This window comes from Stomoxys calcitrans, chromosome 2 (assembly GCF_963082655.1).
Source record: "Stomoxys calcitrans chromosome 2, idStoCalc2.1, whole genome shotgun sequence".
NCBI classification, from domain to species: Eukaryota; Metazoa; Arthropoda; class Insecta; order Diptera; family Muscidae; genus Stomoxys; species Stomoxys calcitrans.
Window position 1 is genome coordinate 22,522,481 of NC_081553.1, and position 16,561 is coordinate 22,539,041.

Sequence of the window (16,561 nt, forward strand, 5' to 3'; positions counted from 1 at the left end):
CCACCACTATAGGATGGCGGGTATACAAATCCACTCATTCTCTTTGACATTCTAAATCAATCTAGCCATGTCCGTTCGTCTGTCCGTTTTATCGAAATCACGTTGGCATTCGAACGAATTAAGATATCCATGTGAAATTTTCCACCGATATATCAATGTAGGCCGTTGGGCCATATCGCGTTGGATTTGGATATAGCCCCCAAATAAACCGATCGCCAGTTTTGAATTCTTGAGCCCCTAAGGACCTCAAATTTTATCCGATTGGCAGAAATTTGGAACAAGGACTTCTGCTTCTCGGAATTAATAGTGGTAGGTACCCAAGATTCGGCCCGGCCAGACATAGCACGTTTTTATACCCTCCACCATAGGATGAGTGTATACTAATTTCGTCATTCTGTTTGTAACTACTCGAAATATTCATCTGAGACCCCATAAAGTATCGTCGTGAAATTTTATGTCGATCTAGCCATGTCCATCCGTCCGTCCATCCGTCCGTCCATCCGTCCGTCCATCCGTCCGTCCATCCGTCCGTCCATCCGTCCGTCCATCCGTCCGTCCATCCGTCCGTCCATCCGTCCGTCCATCCGTCCGTCCATCCGTCCGTCCATCCGTCCGTCCATCCGTCCATCCGTCCGTCCGTCCATCCGTCCGTCCATCCGTCCGTCCGTCCATCCGTCCGTCCATCCATCCGTCCGTCCGTCCATCCGTCCGTCCATCCGTCCGTCCATCCGTCCGTCCGTCCATCCGTCCGTCCGTCCATCCGTCCGTCCATCCGTCCGTCCATCCGTCCGTCCATCCGTCCGTCCATCCGTCCGTCCATCCGTCCGTCCATCCGTCCGTCCATCCGTCCGTCCATCCGTCCGTCCATCCGTCCGTCCATCCGTCCGTCCATCCGTCCGTCCATCCGTCCGTCCGTCCATCCGTCCGTCCATCCGTCCGTCCATCCGTCCGTCCGTCCGTCCGTCCATCCGTCCGTCCGTCCGTCCGTCCATCCGTCCATCCGTCCGTCCATCCGTCCGTCCATCCGTCCGTCCATCCGTCCGTCCATCCGTCCGTCCATCCGTCCGTCCATCCGTCCGTCCATCCGTCCGTCCATCCGTCCGTCCATCCGTCCGTCCATCCGTCCGTCCATCCGTCCGTCCATCCGTCCGTCCATCCGTCCGTCCATCCGTCCGTCCATCCGTCCGTCCATCCGTCCGTCCATCCGTCCGTCCATCCGTCCGTCCATCCGTCCGTCCATCCGTCCGTCCATCCGTCCGTCCATCCGTCCGTCCATCCGTCCGTCCATCCGTCCATCCGTCCATCCGTCCATCCGTCCGTCCATCCGTCCGTCCATCCGTCCGTCCATCCGTCCATCCGTCCGTCCATCCGTCCGTCCATCCGTCCGTCCATCCGTCCGTCCATCCGTCCGTCCATCCGTCCGTCCATCCGTCCGTCCATCCGTCCGTCCATCCGTCCGTCCATCCGTCCGTCCGTCCATCCGTCCGTCCATCCGTCCGTCCATCCGTCCGTCCATCCGTCCGTCCATCCGTCCATCCGTCCGTCCATCCGTCCGTCCATCCGTCCGTCCATCCGTCCGTCCATCCGTCCGTCCATCCGTCCGTCCATCCGTCCGTCCATCCGTCCGTCCATCCGTCCGTCCATCCGTCCGTCCATACGTCCGTCCATACGTCCGTCCATCCGTCCGTCCATCCGTCCGTCCATCCGTCCGTCCATCCGTCCGTCCATCCGTCCGTCCATCCGTCCGTCCATCCGTCCGTCCATCCGTCCGTCCATCCGTCCGTCCATCCGTCCGTCCATCCGTCCGTCCATCCGTCCGTCCATCCGTCCGTCCATCCGTCCGTCCATCCGTCCGTCCATCCGTCCGTCCATCCGTCCGTCCATCCGTCCGTCCATACGTCCGTCCATCCGTCCGTCCATCCGTCCGTGCATCCGTCCGTCCATCCGTCCGTCCATCCGTCCGTCCATCCGTCCGTCCATCCGTCCGTCCATCCGTCCGTCCATCCGTCCGTCCATCCGTCCGTCCATCCGTCCGTCCATCCGTCCGTCCGTCCATCCGTCCGTCCATCCTTCGAAAGTTATCGTGCTTTGATCCGTCCGTCCATCCGTCCGTCCATCCGTCCGTCCATCCGTCCGTCCATCCGTCCGTCCATCCGTCCGTCCATCCGTCCGTCCATCCGTCCGTCCATCCGTCCGTCCATCCGTCCGTCCATCCGTCCGTCCATCCGTCCGTCCATCCGTCCGTCCGTCCGTCCATCCGTCCATCCATCCGTCCGTCCATCCGTCCGTCCGTCCATCCGTCCGTCCGTCCGTCCGTCCATCCGTCCGTCCGTCCATCCGTCCGGCCATCCATCCGTCCGTCCATCCGTCCGTCCGTCCGTCCATCCGTCCGTCCATCCGTCCGTCCATCCGTCCGTCCATCCGTCCGTCCATCCGTCCGTCCATCCGTCCGTCCATCCGTCCGTCCATCCGTCCGTCCATCCGTCCGTCCGTCCATCCGTCCATCCGTCCGTCCATCCGTCCGTCCATCCGTCCGTCCATCCGTCCGTCCATCCGTCCGTCCATCCGCCCGTCCATTCGTCCGTCCATCCGTCCGTCCATCCGTCCGTCCGTCCGTCCATCCGTCCGTCTGTCAAAAGCACGATAACTTTCGAAGGAGTAAGGCTAGCCGCTTAAAATTTTGCACAATTACTTCTTATTAGTGCCGTATAAACCGATTTTGGGTCTTGACTTCTTGAGCCTCTACCGGGCGCAGTTCTCATCCGACTTGAATGAATTTTTAAACGAAGTATTTTGTTATGATATTCAGCAACTGTGCCAAGTATGGTTCAAATCGGTTCATAACCTGATATAGTTGTCATATAAACAGATCTGGGGACTTGACTTCTTGAGCTTCAAGAGGGGGCAATTCATATCCGATTTGGCTGATTTGCCGATTTTGTACGACGAATCCTCTCATAACCATCAATATACGTTTTTTATTATGGTCTGAATCGGTCTATAGCCCGATAGAGCTCCCATATAAATCGATCTCTCTATTTTACTTCTTGAGCCCCCAAAAGGGCGCAATTCTTATTCGAATTGGCTGACATTTTACACAGGTCTCCAACATATAATTTAATTGTGGTCCAAACCAGACCATATCTTGATATCGCTCTAATAGCAGAGCAAATATTTTCTTATATCCTGTTTTGCCTAAGAAGAGATGCCGGGAAAAGAACTCGACAAATGCGATCCATGGTGGAGGGTATATAAGATTCGGCCCGGCAGAACTTAGCACTCTTTTACTTGTTTATATATGCTGTATTCTTTCACGGTATATAATTCAAGCCTTGCAGTTTTGTTTTTTCAACCAAGAGATTTTTTTGGACCACCACGTTTCGCAACACTAGCGATATCATTAAAATGATCTATGGTGCGATACACAAACATTTTGTTCACTTTGAAGTGTTTGAGTTCTCCAACAAAAACCTGTTGTGATTTCCAGCCAATTATAACTCAATCACACTATCACGCTTAAACTCCATCACGAATAGCATCCTTTTGAATTAAACTCAGAAGCAAATGCTTTCGATGGCTTGTAAACCATATAATGAGCTGTCATTCAAACAAATATCATGAAGCTGTCATTTCTAGTTCGACAAATATGCGAATATGAACTTAGTAAAACTTCGTATCAGCTACCCTGTGAGTATTTTGGTTTAAACTTTTTACCTTTTCGTATATAACCCACAAATCGCCTTAGTCATAGTGTAGGGTGTAAAGAAAACCCCCCACAAAAGGCTACTCTTGTTTACCGTGTTTGTATGGAACTTATCATAAATTTATAAAATATTAGCCCCACTGCTACTTTCATTTCCATGTTTTTCCATAGGCTTAGCTTAGCTTAGAGTTGAGGTCATTTGTTTTTACTTACGGGTGACACATTTCTTGTATTGTTGTAGGTCCAACTGAATTTCACCGAATCTGGGGGATCAGCATCCACTTCACATTTGACCGGTATTGAGTGCATATTTATGGCGCCTATGGATGTTTGCTCTGTGCCAGGCTTACAGCGGGGTGAATCTGTAACAAAAAAAAAACCAACACCAGAAGAGAGAGTATGAGTATGGGGGTAAGGGAAAGCAAAAAGGAAAACATGAAAACAGAATGTGTGACAAAAGAAAAACAGGAGCAGAGCTTAGAGACTATACCATGAATAGTTTATGTTCAACACACACACACACTCACACATCCATATATGTATAAGTAAAATATCCTTTGGTTAAAATTTCTTTTGACATCAGATGGCTTTCTTGCTTTTGACTTTACATGAGGCTTGTGTAGGTTGCTTGTAAAGGTTATGTCTGTTGGAGTGTTAGCTGCCGTGTATGTGTGTGCTTTTGTGTGTTGAGAAACAATTGATGTAGCCTTGGGCAAAGTAATTAACATGGTCTACTTCAAGATCTAAAATACATAATGGCCTAGACTTGCAATGGTATGCGTGTGTATGTGTGTGTGTGATCATATGCACAGAACACTCATGTATAACACAGCAGATGCCCAAATGCGTTTCAAGTTATTTCGTTAACCTAGCCTGTTGTGAGAACGACGACAAGTCATATAATTTAACACTTGGTTGAAGTTTGACTATGCTTCGAGATTAATTAGTTTCGAAATTTTCTACTTAAATTATTTATCGTGTTTGCTTGGTAATAAACAGAATCTATCACCATTTAGTTGCTAGGCTGGATATAAGGATTAAAGGATTAATTTGTTCAAACTAAATTTTAATAGTTTTCAATAAATATGCCTTAGGTTTATGACTATGAGAAAATGGTTTTAAAAGCTATACTTTTCATGGGAGGCAAATTAATTTTTTTTTTTTAAGTTATTATACATAACATAAACAATGGCAAAAGCTGATTGGAAAATTGATTTTTAGGGACATAAAATAATCAATTTGTATCAAGAACATTTGTTAACATCTCAAAGCATATCCTATGAAAACAACACAAAATGAATGAAGAATGAAATTTCATGATTTCAACAAATTGACTGCAGGCACCAGTAGAAGATCGTCTGCATATGATACGAACTCAATGACTCTAGGGGTACATAATAGAGAATAGGTAAAAGTTAAACAATGACAAACGCCTAAAGCTAGCCACTCGAAATTTTTATACCCTCCACCATAGGATTTCGTCATTCTGTTTGTAACTACTCGAAATATTCGTCTGAGACCCCATAAAGTATATATATTCTTGATCGTCGCGAAATTTTATGTCGATCTAGCCATGTCCGTCCGACCGTCCGTCCGTCCGTCTGTCTATCGAAAGCACGCTAACTTCCGAAGGAGTACAGCTAGCCGCTTGAAATTTTGCACAAATACCTTTTATTAGTTTAGGTCGGTTGGTATTGTAAATGGGCCATATCGGTCCATGTTTTGATATAGCTGCCATATAAACCGATCTTGGGTCTTGACTTCTTGAACCTCTAGAAGGCGCAATTCTTATCCGCTTGGAATGAAATTTTGCACGACGTATTTTGTTATAATATCCAACAATTGTGCTAAGTATGATTTAAATCGGTCCATAACCTGATATAGCTGCCATATAAACCGATCTTGGGTCTTGACTTCTTGAGCCTCTATAGTGCGCAATTCTTATCCGATTTGAATGAAATTTTGCACGGCGTATTTTGTTATGATATCCAAAAATTGTGCCAAGTATGATTCAAATCGGTTCATAACTTGATATAGCTGCCATATAAACCGATCTTGGGTCTTGACTTTTTGAGCCTCTGGAGGGCGCAATTCTTATCCGATTGGAATGAAATTTTGCACGACGTGTTTTGGTATGATATCCAACAATTTTGCCAAGTATGATTCAAATCGGTTCATAATCTGGTATAGCTGTCATATAAACCGATCTTGGGTCTTAACTCTTGAGCCTCTATAGTGCGCAATTCTTATCCGATTTGAATGAAATTTTGCACGACATATTTTGTTATGATATCCAACAATTGTGCCAAGTATGATTCAAATCGGTTCATAACCTGATATAGCTGCCATATAAACCGATCTTGGGTCTTGACTTCTTGAGCCTCTGGAGGGCGCAATTATCGTCCGATTTAACTTAAACTTTGCACGTAGTGTTTTGGTGTTACTTTCAACAACTGTGCCAAGTATGGTTCAAATCGGTTCATAATCTGGTATACCTGTCATATAAACCGATCTTGGATCTTGACTTCTTGAGCCAAGTGATGGCGCAATTCTCATCCGATTTGACTGAAATTTTGCACGAGGTGTTTTGTTATGACTTCCAATAACTGTGCTAAGTATGGCGTAAGTCGATATAGAACCTGATATAGCTGCCATATAAACCAATCTGGGATCTTGATTTCTCGAACCTCTAGAGGGCGTAATTCTCATCCGATTTGGCTGAAATTTTGTACAAGGCCTACTCTCATGACCTTCAATATACGTGTCTAGTATGGTCTGAATCGATCAATAGCTTGATACAGCTCCCATATAAACGTATCTCCCGATTTTGCTTCTTGAGCCCTTACAAGGCGCAATTCTTATCCAAATGAACTGAAATATTACACAATGACTTCTATAATGTCAATCAGCATTCAATTATGGTCCGAATCGGACTATAACTTGATATAGCTCTATATATAGGATAACAGTTCTTATTCAATATTCTATGTTTGTCTAAAAAGAGATACCGCGCATAGAACTCGACAAATGCGATTAATGGTGGAGGGTATATAAGTTTCGGCCCGGCCGAACTTAGCACGCTTTTACTTGTTTGCGGATATTTCTTGTTGACATGGGTCGTTGGGCATTGCAAATGGGCCGCATCAGTTCAGATTTAGATTTACCTCCTATGGAAAACGTCTTTCGTTTTGACTTCTTGAGGTACTAGAAGACGCAATTGTTATTCGACAGAAATTTTGCACAAAGTGTTCTGTTATGACTTCCCATAACTGTGCCAGGAATGATCCAAATCGTTCTATAACCTATATTCCTTATAAATCGAAGATGGGTTATATCTAGCCCCCATATAGACCTATCTCCCCCTAAATGGTCTTAGGCCCATAAAAGCTGCAGATTTTGCCCGATTTATGCTAGGTCGTTCTTTCGACATTCATGCCGAATATGGTTTAGATCGGTATAAATTTGTATGATATTTCAATCCATTCGGATAAGAATTGCGCCTTATAGGGGCTCAAGAAGCCAATTCGGGAGATCGGCTTATATGGGATCTGTATCAAGCTATTGATCGATTCAGACCATATTAAACAGGTATATGAAAGGTCATGGGAGAAGCCGTTGAACAAAATTTCTGCCAAATCGGATGAGAATTGCGCCCTCTAGAGGCTCAAGAAGTCAAGATCTCAGATCGGTTTATATGGCAGCTTCATCAGATTATGTTCCGATCTGCGCCCAACTTAGCACAATTGTTGGAAGTCATAACAACATGCAAAATTTTCAGCCAAATTGGATGAGAATGGGGCCCTCTAGCGGGAACTGAGAACTGCGCCCTCTAGAGTCTCAAGAAATCAAGACCCAAGATGGCAGCTATATCAACCGATTTGGCCCATTTACTAACCCAACCGACCTACGCTAATAAAGAGATTTGTGCAAAATTTTAAGCGTCTAACTTTACTCCTTCGAATGTTAGCGTGCTTTCGACAAATAGACGGAGTGACGGACATGGTTAAATCGACTTAAAATGTCATGACGATCAAGAATATATATATACTTTATGGGGTCTTAGACGCATATTTCGAGGTGTTACGAACAGAAGGACGAAATTAGTATACCCCCATCCTATGGTGGTGGTGGTATAAAAATTAAAGATTTAAGGCAGTTTTTTCAATAAAAACTAATGAATGAAATTTTTTAACTTCCCAACTGTATAAATTTTTACAGTAAAATTTGTTGCAAATCCAAATCATGCATTAAAAATGAAAATTTAAAAAATCAGACTTAAAATGAAGATTTGGTAGACCGAACAATTTTTCGAAATACCGAGTTGACCAATTTTAGGGGCCTGTCAAAAGACACCCGGACAATCTAGGACCTTGAAATTTTGCACACGATCTCGATAGCACCTCAGCTCTAACCATTTCAAAAACAAGTAAAAGCGTGCAAAGTCGGCCGGGTCGAATCTTGGGAACCCACCACCATGGATTCTGCTAAAATATGGGAGCTATATCTGGTTATAGACCGATTTGGACCGTACTTGGCACAGTTGTTGGTCATAACATGATAGAACGCCGCATGCAAAATTTCAGTCAAATCGGACAAATATTGCGGATTGTAAGGGCTCAAGAATTCATATCGGGAGATCGTAGGCAGGATTTTATTTTAAGGGAGGGGGCCCCCCTCGAAATATTCGTCTAAGACCCCATAAAGTATATATATTCTTGATAGTTATGATATTTCAAGTCGAACTAGCCATGTCCGTCCGTCTGTCCGTCCGTCCGTCTTTCTGTTGAAAGCACTCTAACTTTCGAAGGAGTAAAGCTAGCCGTTTGAAATTTTCCACAAATACTTCTTATAAGTGTTGGTCGGCTGGGAATGTAAATGGGCTAAATCGGTTCACGTTTTGATATAGCTGCCATATAAACCGAACTGGGATTTCGAATTCTTGAGCCGCCAGAGGGCACAATTCCTATCCGATTTAGGTGAAATTTTGCATGGGGTGTTTTGTTATGACTTTCAACAACTGTGATAAGTATGGTTGAAATCGGAACATAACCTGATATAGCTACCTTATAAACCGATCCGAGGTCTTGACTTCTTGAGCCTCTAGAGGGCGCAATTATTATCGGATTTGGCTGAAATTTTCCAAGAGGTGTTTTATTATGACTTCCAACAACTGTGCTAAGAATAATTCAAATCGGTTCATAACCTGATATAGCTGCCATATAAACCTATCTAGGGTCTTGACTTCTTGTGCCACTAGAAGGCACAATTCTTATCCGATTTGGCTGAAATATTGCACGAACTGTTTTATTACGACTACCAATAACTGTGCTGAGTATGGTTGAAATTAGTCCATAAACTGATATAGCTGCCATATAAACCGATCTGGGATCTTGTCTTCTTAAGCCACTAGAGGGCGCAATTATTATCCGATTTGGCTAACATTTTTCATGTGGTGTTTTGTTACGACTTCCAACAACTGTGCTGAGTATGGTTGAAATCGGAGCATAACCTGATATAGCTGCCATATAAACCGATCTAGGGTCTTGACTTCTTGAGCCTCTACAGGGAGCAATTCCTATCCGATTTGGCTGAAATTTTGCAAGAGGTGTTCTATTATGACTTCCAACAACTGTGCTGAGTATGGTTGAAATCGGAACATAACCCGATATAGCTGCCATATAAACCGATCCGGGGTCTTGACTTCTTGAGCCACTAGAGCGCGCAATTATTATCCGATTTAGCTGAAATTTTGTACAACGGCTTCTCTCATGACCTTTAACATACGTGTCGAAAATGGCGGGAATCGATTTATAGCCTAATGCTGGTCCCTTATAAACCGATCTCCCTATTTTACTTCTTCAGCCCTTAAAGTGCGCATTTCTTACTAGATTTGGCTGAAATTTTACACAATGACTTCTACTACGGTCTTCAATATTCAGTTCAATTACGGTCTGAAATGAACTTGATATGGTTCCAATAACAATGCAATTCTATATTTTAATCCTTTGTTTCGCTAAAAAAAGATACCGTGGCAAGAGATCGACAAATGCGATGCATGGTGGAGGGTATATATGATTCGGCCCAGCCGAACATAGCACGCTGCTACTTGTTTATTGTTGTTTATTTTTATCAAAAGACATGGTGGTGGGTTCTCAAAGAAATCGAACATAACACATTTTTATATCCACCACCGTACGATAGGGGGTATATTTATTACTTATTCCGTTTGCAACACATCGAAATATCAATTTCCGAGCCTTCAAAATATATATGTATTTTGGATCGTCGTAAAATTCTAAGACGATTTAACGATGTCCGTGTGTCTGTCCGTCTGTCCTACCGTCTGTTGTAATCACTCTAGAGTCTTCAAAATTAAGATATTGAGCTGAAATTTGGCACAGATATGTCTTTTTGATGCACGCTGGCGAACGGGCCCAATCGGACTATATTTAGATATAGCTGCTATATAGACCGATTTTCCGATAAAGGGTCTTATTCCCATAAAAACTTTATTTTTCATCCAATTTTGCTGAAATTTGAAACAGTGGGTAGATTATAGCTTCTATATAACTGACCCAAATATGGTTCAGATCGGTTTATATTTAGATATATCTACCATAAAGACCGATCTCCCGATAAAGGGTCTGAAGACCATAAAAGCTTTATGTTTTTACCCGATTTGGCTGAAATTTACAAGAGTGAGTTATTTTAAGCCTCCCGACATCTGACCTAAATATGGATTATATCGGTTCATATTTAGATATATCTACCATATAGACCGATCTCCCGATAAAGGGCCTGAAGACCATAAATGCTTTATTTACTACCCGATTTCGCTGAAATTTGCAAGAGTGAGTTATTTTAAGCCTCCCGATATCCGACCTTAATATGGTTCATATCGAACTATATTTATTGTAGATATAGCTGCCATATAGACGTATCTGCCGATAAAGGGTATGAAGCCCATAAAAGCTTTATTTATTACCCGATTTTGCCTCCCGATATCTGACCTTAATATGGTTCATATCGGAATATATTTAGATATAGCAGCCATATAGACTGATCTGTCGATAAAGGGTCTGATGGCTATAAAAGCTTTAATTTTTATCCGATTTCGCTGAAATTTGAAACAGTGAGTAGTTTTACGCCTCCCAACATAGGACCCAAATATGGTTCACATCGGACTATATTTAGATATAGCTGAGATATTAAGCGATCTGCCGATAAACGGTCTGAAGCCCATTAAAGCTCTATTTATAACCCGATTTCGTTGAAATTTGAAACTGTGGGTAGTTTTAGGTCTCCCGACGTTCGTGCCAAATATGGTGAGTATCGGACAATATTTAGATATAGCTTCCTTACAGAGAGATCTCCGAAAGGGTCTGAAGCCCATAAAAGCTTTATTTTTTTATCCGATTTCGCTGAAATTTGAAATTCAAAATTCAACAGTGACTTATATTTATTTGACCACTCGAAGTCCGTACCGAATTTGGGTGCGTAAGTTATCCAATGTTCACCAGATTGTGGCGGAAGGAGGTTTACATATACACCCGAGGTGTTAGGTATCCAAAGTTCGGCCCAACCGAACTTAAAGCCTTTTTACTTGTTATATTCTCCACCATGGAATGAGGTTATACTAATTTCGATTAAGTCCGTTTTCAGTCTGCCTATCGAAAGCACGCTAGCTTTCAAAGGAGTAAAACCAGTAGCCCGAAATTCCACAAATACTTTCTATTAGTGTAGGTTGGAACATATCGATCCACGTTTTAATTTATCTCCCATATAAACCGATCTCCCGATTGCACATCCTGAACCCCTAGAGAGTATCCTATTAGGCTGAAATTTTGAACAACTACTTCTCCCTTGACCTTCAATATAGGTGCTGAATATGTTAACCCTGTCAAATTTGTTATTTATCAACCGATACGACAAAATATGGTAGAGTGAGTTGTTTTGAACCCTTCGATATCATTGGCTGATTAGGTACACATTGATCGGACTATAGTTCGATGAAACTATTAAAGACCTATCTGCCAAATAAAGTCATAACAAATTCCATCTAATATCAAATAAATTGTGATAAGATATACATCCATGGGCATATTATTATTCCATGTTTTATTAGGCCTATCTGTAGCTAAAATCTTTTGTAATACTCACTATCATCTCCAGTTTTGTTTTTAATATGAAAATGGTATCTGTGACACAAACGCCACAGAGTATCGTGGCAACAGCTTCTCAAGTAAAAAAAACAAGAAGTTAACATCGAATAATATGAGCAAGGATTTCATTTTTCAATCTCATCTTCGGTATTTCAGTAATATCTTGGATGCCATTTCCCTCTTATTGAAGCATGCTGCAACATGCTGTATGTAAAAAGAAACCTGCCAATGTTGGCTGTTGCAATTGCGGAAGTGCATAAGGCCCAAGGGGAGTTGTTCCCAGAGGTTTGTAATTCAAGAACTCGTTAAAAAAAAAATGGAAAGAGGGCCATAGAAAATGAAGCCTGGCACAATGCGTAGGGGAGAAAGGCAAGGGAGTTTGTTGTTGCATCAATATCAGATATTGTGTTTGTTTGGGTCTGTTTTCTCACTGTTTTTTCACTGCTGGTTGGTTCTCTGCTACTTTTGAGGAATGTTTTATTATGTTTTTCACTTTGCCAAAATATTTAAGTTTTTCATCGAACTCTAAAGTAAAAAACGAAACAACGAAAGGAAATATTTGTACTGTTGGCATTTGGCTTGAGAAAATTTAAAAGTTTTGTTCTGTTTTCTCTGGTTTTATTCTCTCAAATCTTGCAGGTTTTTTTTCGTTAAATTTGCTTTTTATGTTTCCTTCCATTTACCTGAGGCTTGTGCAAATGTGAAACTTTGCCTTGTTGTTTTTTGTTTGATTCTCTTTTTTTTGGGGGGGTGGGGTGTTTGGCAAAGAAAAATATTTCTCGTTTTTGTTTTGACATTGTTGCGATTATTGTTATTATTATTATTATTATTCGAAACATGAAAATACACTTTGCCATAAGAAATCATTAAGAAGTGCTCTGTTTTGCTTCGTCTATGTGTTCTATACCAAAATACTAAAAAAGTAGCTATGAAACTTTGTTTTACTTATGAAAACATTTATTCTTTGTGTTTCTTCCCCATGGACCCCTCCAAGGAGAAACCAAACTTGAATTGAGGTAAACTTGTTACAATAAAACACCTCATATGTACACGGCATGCCACTATGGCGATGATGGTGATGATGTTGCGAAAAATTAGTTTTGCAACTATTTATTTTATCGTTTAAAGTTTGGCTCAGCATGTGAATGGGCGAAGAAGCAAAATTGAAAAAATAAGAACATATGAGGCCACTTGTGTGGAAATTGTCTTTTTTCGTCAGAGCTGATTAAAATAAGTAAAAAGGCGTTAAGTTCGACCGGGTCGAACTTTGGATACCCACCACCTCGGGTATATATGTAAACCACCTTTCGTCAAAATGCGGTGAAAATGCATACTTTAGGTATAACAAAATATTGGTCCAATCTGAACCATCGATCTGAACCATATACGACACGGATGTCGACAAGATTTATATAAATCGCTGTGTCAATTTTCAGTGAAATCGGATCCAATTCTGGACCGATTTGAGCCAAGTTCCAGAAAAATGTCGAAGATCCTAACACAACTCACTGTCGTAAATTTTGTACATTAAATGCGCCTTTCATGGGGCGCATTTATCGAGAGATCGGTCTATATGGCAGGTATATGAAAATCTAGACCGATCTGAGCCAAATTGAAGATGGATGTCGAAGAGCCAAACACAACTCACTGTCCCCAATTTCGGCGACATCGGATAATAAATGCGAATCTTATGGGCCCAAAACTTTAAATCGAGAGATCGGTCTATATGGCAGCTATATCCAAATCTGGACCGATCTGTGCCGTATTGCAGAAGTTTATCGACGGGCTTAATTTAACTCACTGTGCCAAAATTTGGCAAAATCGGACCAAAAATGAGCCTTTTATGGGCCCAAAACCTTAAATCGAGATATCGGTCTATATGGCAGCTATATCCAAGTCTGAACAGATCTGGGCCAAATTGAAGAAGGATGTCGAAGAGCCGAACACAACTCACTGTCCCAAATTTCGGCGATATCGGGAAATAAATGCTTCTTATATGGGCCCAAAACCATAATTCGAGAGATCGGTCTATATGGCAGCTATATCTAAATCTAGACCGATTTGGGCCAAATTGAAAAAGGGCGTCGAAGGGCTTATATAACTCATTGTCCTTAATTTTGGCAAAATCGGATAACAAATGCGCCTTTTATGGGCGCAAGACTATATATCGAGAGATCGGTCCATATGGCAGCTATATCCAAATCTGGACCGATCTGTGCCATATTGCAAAAGTATATCGAGAGGCTTAACTTAAGTCACTGTTCAAAATTTCCGCGACATCGGACAATAAATGCGCCTCTTATGGGACCAAAACCTCAATTCGAGAGATCGGTCTATATGGCAGCTATATTCAAATCTGGACTGATCTGAGCCAAATTGAAGAAGGATGTCGAAGGGCCTAACACAATTTATTGCTCCAAATTTCATCAAAATCGGATAATAAATGTGGCTTTTATGGGCCTAAGACCCTAAATCGGAGAATCGGTATATAAGACAGCTATATCCAAATCGGGATCGACCTGTGCCATATTGCATAAGTATAACGAGGGGCTTAGCTTAAGTCACCGTTTCAAATTTCGGCGACATCGGACAATAAATGCGTTTTTATGGGACCAAAACCTTAATTCGAGAGATCTGTCTATATGGCAGCTATATCCAAATCTGAACCGATCTGGGACAAATTAAAGAAGAATGTCGAAGGGTCCAACACACCTCACTGTCCCAAATTTTAGCAAAATCGGATAATAAATGTGGCTTTTACGGGCCAAAGACCCAAATCGGCGGATCGGTCTATATGGGGGCTACATCAAGATATATTCCGATATAGCCCATCTTCGAACTTAACCCGCTTATGGACAAAAAAAAGACTCTGTGCAAAATTTCAGCTCAATATCTCTATTTTTAAAGACTGTAGTGTGATTTCAACACACAGACGGACAGAAGGACGAACGGACATGTCTAGATCGACGTAGAATGTCGAGACAATCAAGAGCAATTAAATTTTGGAGTCTCTCATCAATATTTCGAGGTGTGGGTTAAAAAATTTTTTTTATGTTCTCAAGATCTTAATAAGTATTTAAAAGCGTACTGAGTTCGGCTGGGGCAAATCATATTATCCACCATAGATCGTATTTGTCCAGTTTTTTTACCGGCATCACTTTTTAGGCAATTATATGACAAAGGAAAAGAATTGCTCTGATATTGGAGCTATAATATCAAGTTATCATCCGATTTGGACCATAATTGAACTGATTGTTGGAGACCATAGTAGACGTCGTTGTGTAAATTCAGCCAATTCGAATAAAAAATGCGCCCTTTAGGGGCCCAAGAAGTAAAATAGGGAGATCGGTTTATATGGGAGCTGTATCAGGCTATAGACCAATGCAGACTATAACTGACGCGTATGTTGAAGGTTATGAGAGATTCCATGTACAAAATATCAAAATCGGATAATAAATGCGCCCTCTAGAGGCTCAAGAAGACAAGATCCCAGATCGGTTTATATGGCAGCTATATCAGGTTCTGGAACGATTTGAAACATTTTTGGCACAGTTATTGGAAGTCGTAATAAAACAGCTCATGCAAAATTTTAGCTAAATCGGAAAAGAATTGTGCCCTCTAGAGGCTCAAGAAGTCAAGAAGTCAAGGCCCGAGATCGGCTTGTATGGCAGCTATATCAGGTTATGGACCGATTTCAACCATACTCAGCACAGTTGTTAGAAGTCATAACAAAACACCTCATGCAAAATTTCAGCCAAATCGGATTAAAATTGTACACTTTAGTGGCTCAAGTTCGGTTTATATGGCAGCTATATCAGGTTATGAACCGATTTCAACCCACCACCGAAGGATGGGGTATATTCATTTTGTCATTCCGTTTGCAACACATCGAAATATCCTTTGCACAGATTCTTTTTTTCTAAATAAGCAGCATAAGTTCGAAAATGGGCTATATCGGACTATATCTTGATATAGCCCCCATATAGGCCGATCCACCGATTTAGGGTCTTAGGCCCATAAAAGCCACATTTATTATCCGATTTTGCTGAAATTTGGGACGGTGAGTTGTGTTAGGCCTTTCGTCTTTCCTCGTCAATTAGGCTCAGATCAGTCCAGATTTGAATATAACTGTCATATAGACCGATCCTCCGATTTAGGGTTTTGCCCATAAAAGCCACATTTATTATCCGATTTTGCTGAAACTGAGGACAGAGAATTGTGTTAGGCCCCTCGACATATTTCGTCACTTTGGCTCAGATAAGTCCAGATTTGGATATAGCTGACATATAGACCGATCCTTCGATTTAGGGGTATTAGGCCCAAAAAAGCCGCATTTATTATCCGATTTTGCTGAAATTTGGGACAGTGGGTTGTGTTAGGCCCTTCGATATCCTTCGTCACTTTGGCTCAGATAGGTCCAGATTTGGATATAGCTGCCATTTATACCGACCCTTCGACTTAGGGTTTTAGGCCCATAAAGGCGATATTTATTATCCGATTTTGCTGAAATTCGGGACAGCTAGTTGTGTTAGGTCCTTCGACATTTATTATCCGATTTTGCTGAAATTTGGGACAGTGAGTTGTGTTAGGCCCTTTGACATCCTTCGTCAATTTGGCTCAGATCGGTCCAGATTTGGATATAGCTGCCATATACACCGACCCTCCGCGTTAGGGTCATAGGTCCATAAAAGGCGCA

General features: G+C 42.2%; 1 protein-coding gene across 4 annotated transcripts in view; it reads right to left on the reverse strand.

The window, feature by feature from the left end:
* The window catches only part of LOC106083864 (neural cell adhesion molecule L1), a 557,698-nt gene that overhangs the window by 121,555 nt on the left and 419,582 nt on the right, over nt 1-16,561 (reverse strand). For all 4 annotated transcript variants that reach the window (XM_059363589.1, XM_059363587.1, XM_059363588.1 and 1 more), the window contains exon 10: nt 3,917-4,065. In XM_059363589.1, coding sequence (XP_059219572.1) covers nt 3,917-4,065 — 149 coding nt within the window. The remainder of the gene's footprint in view (nt 1-3,916; nt 4,066-16,561) is intronic.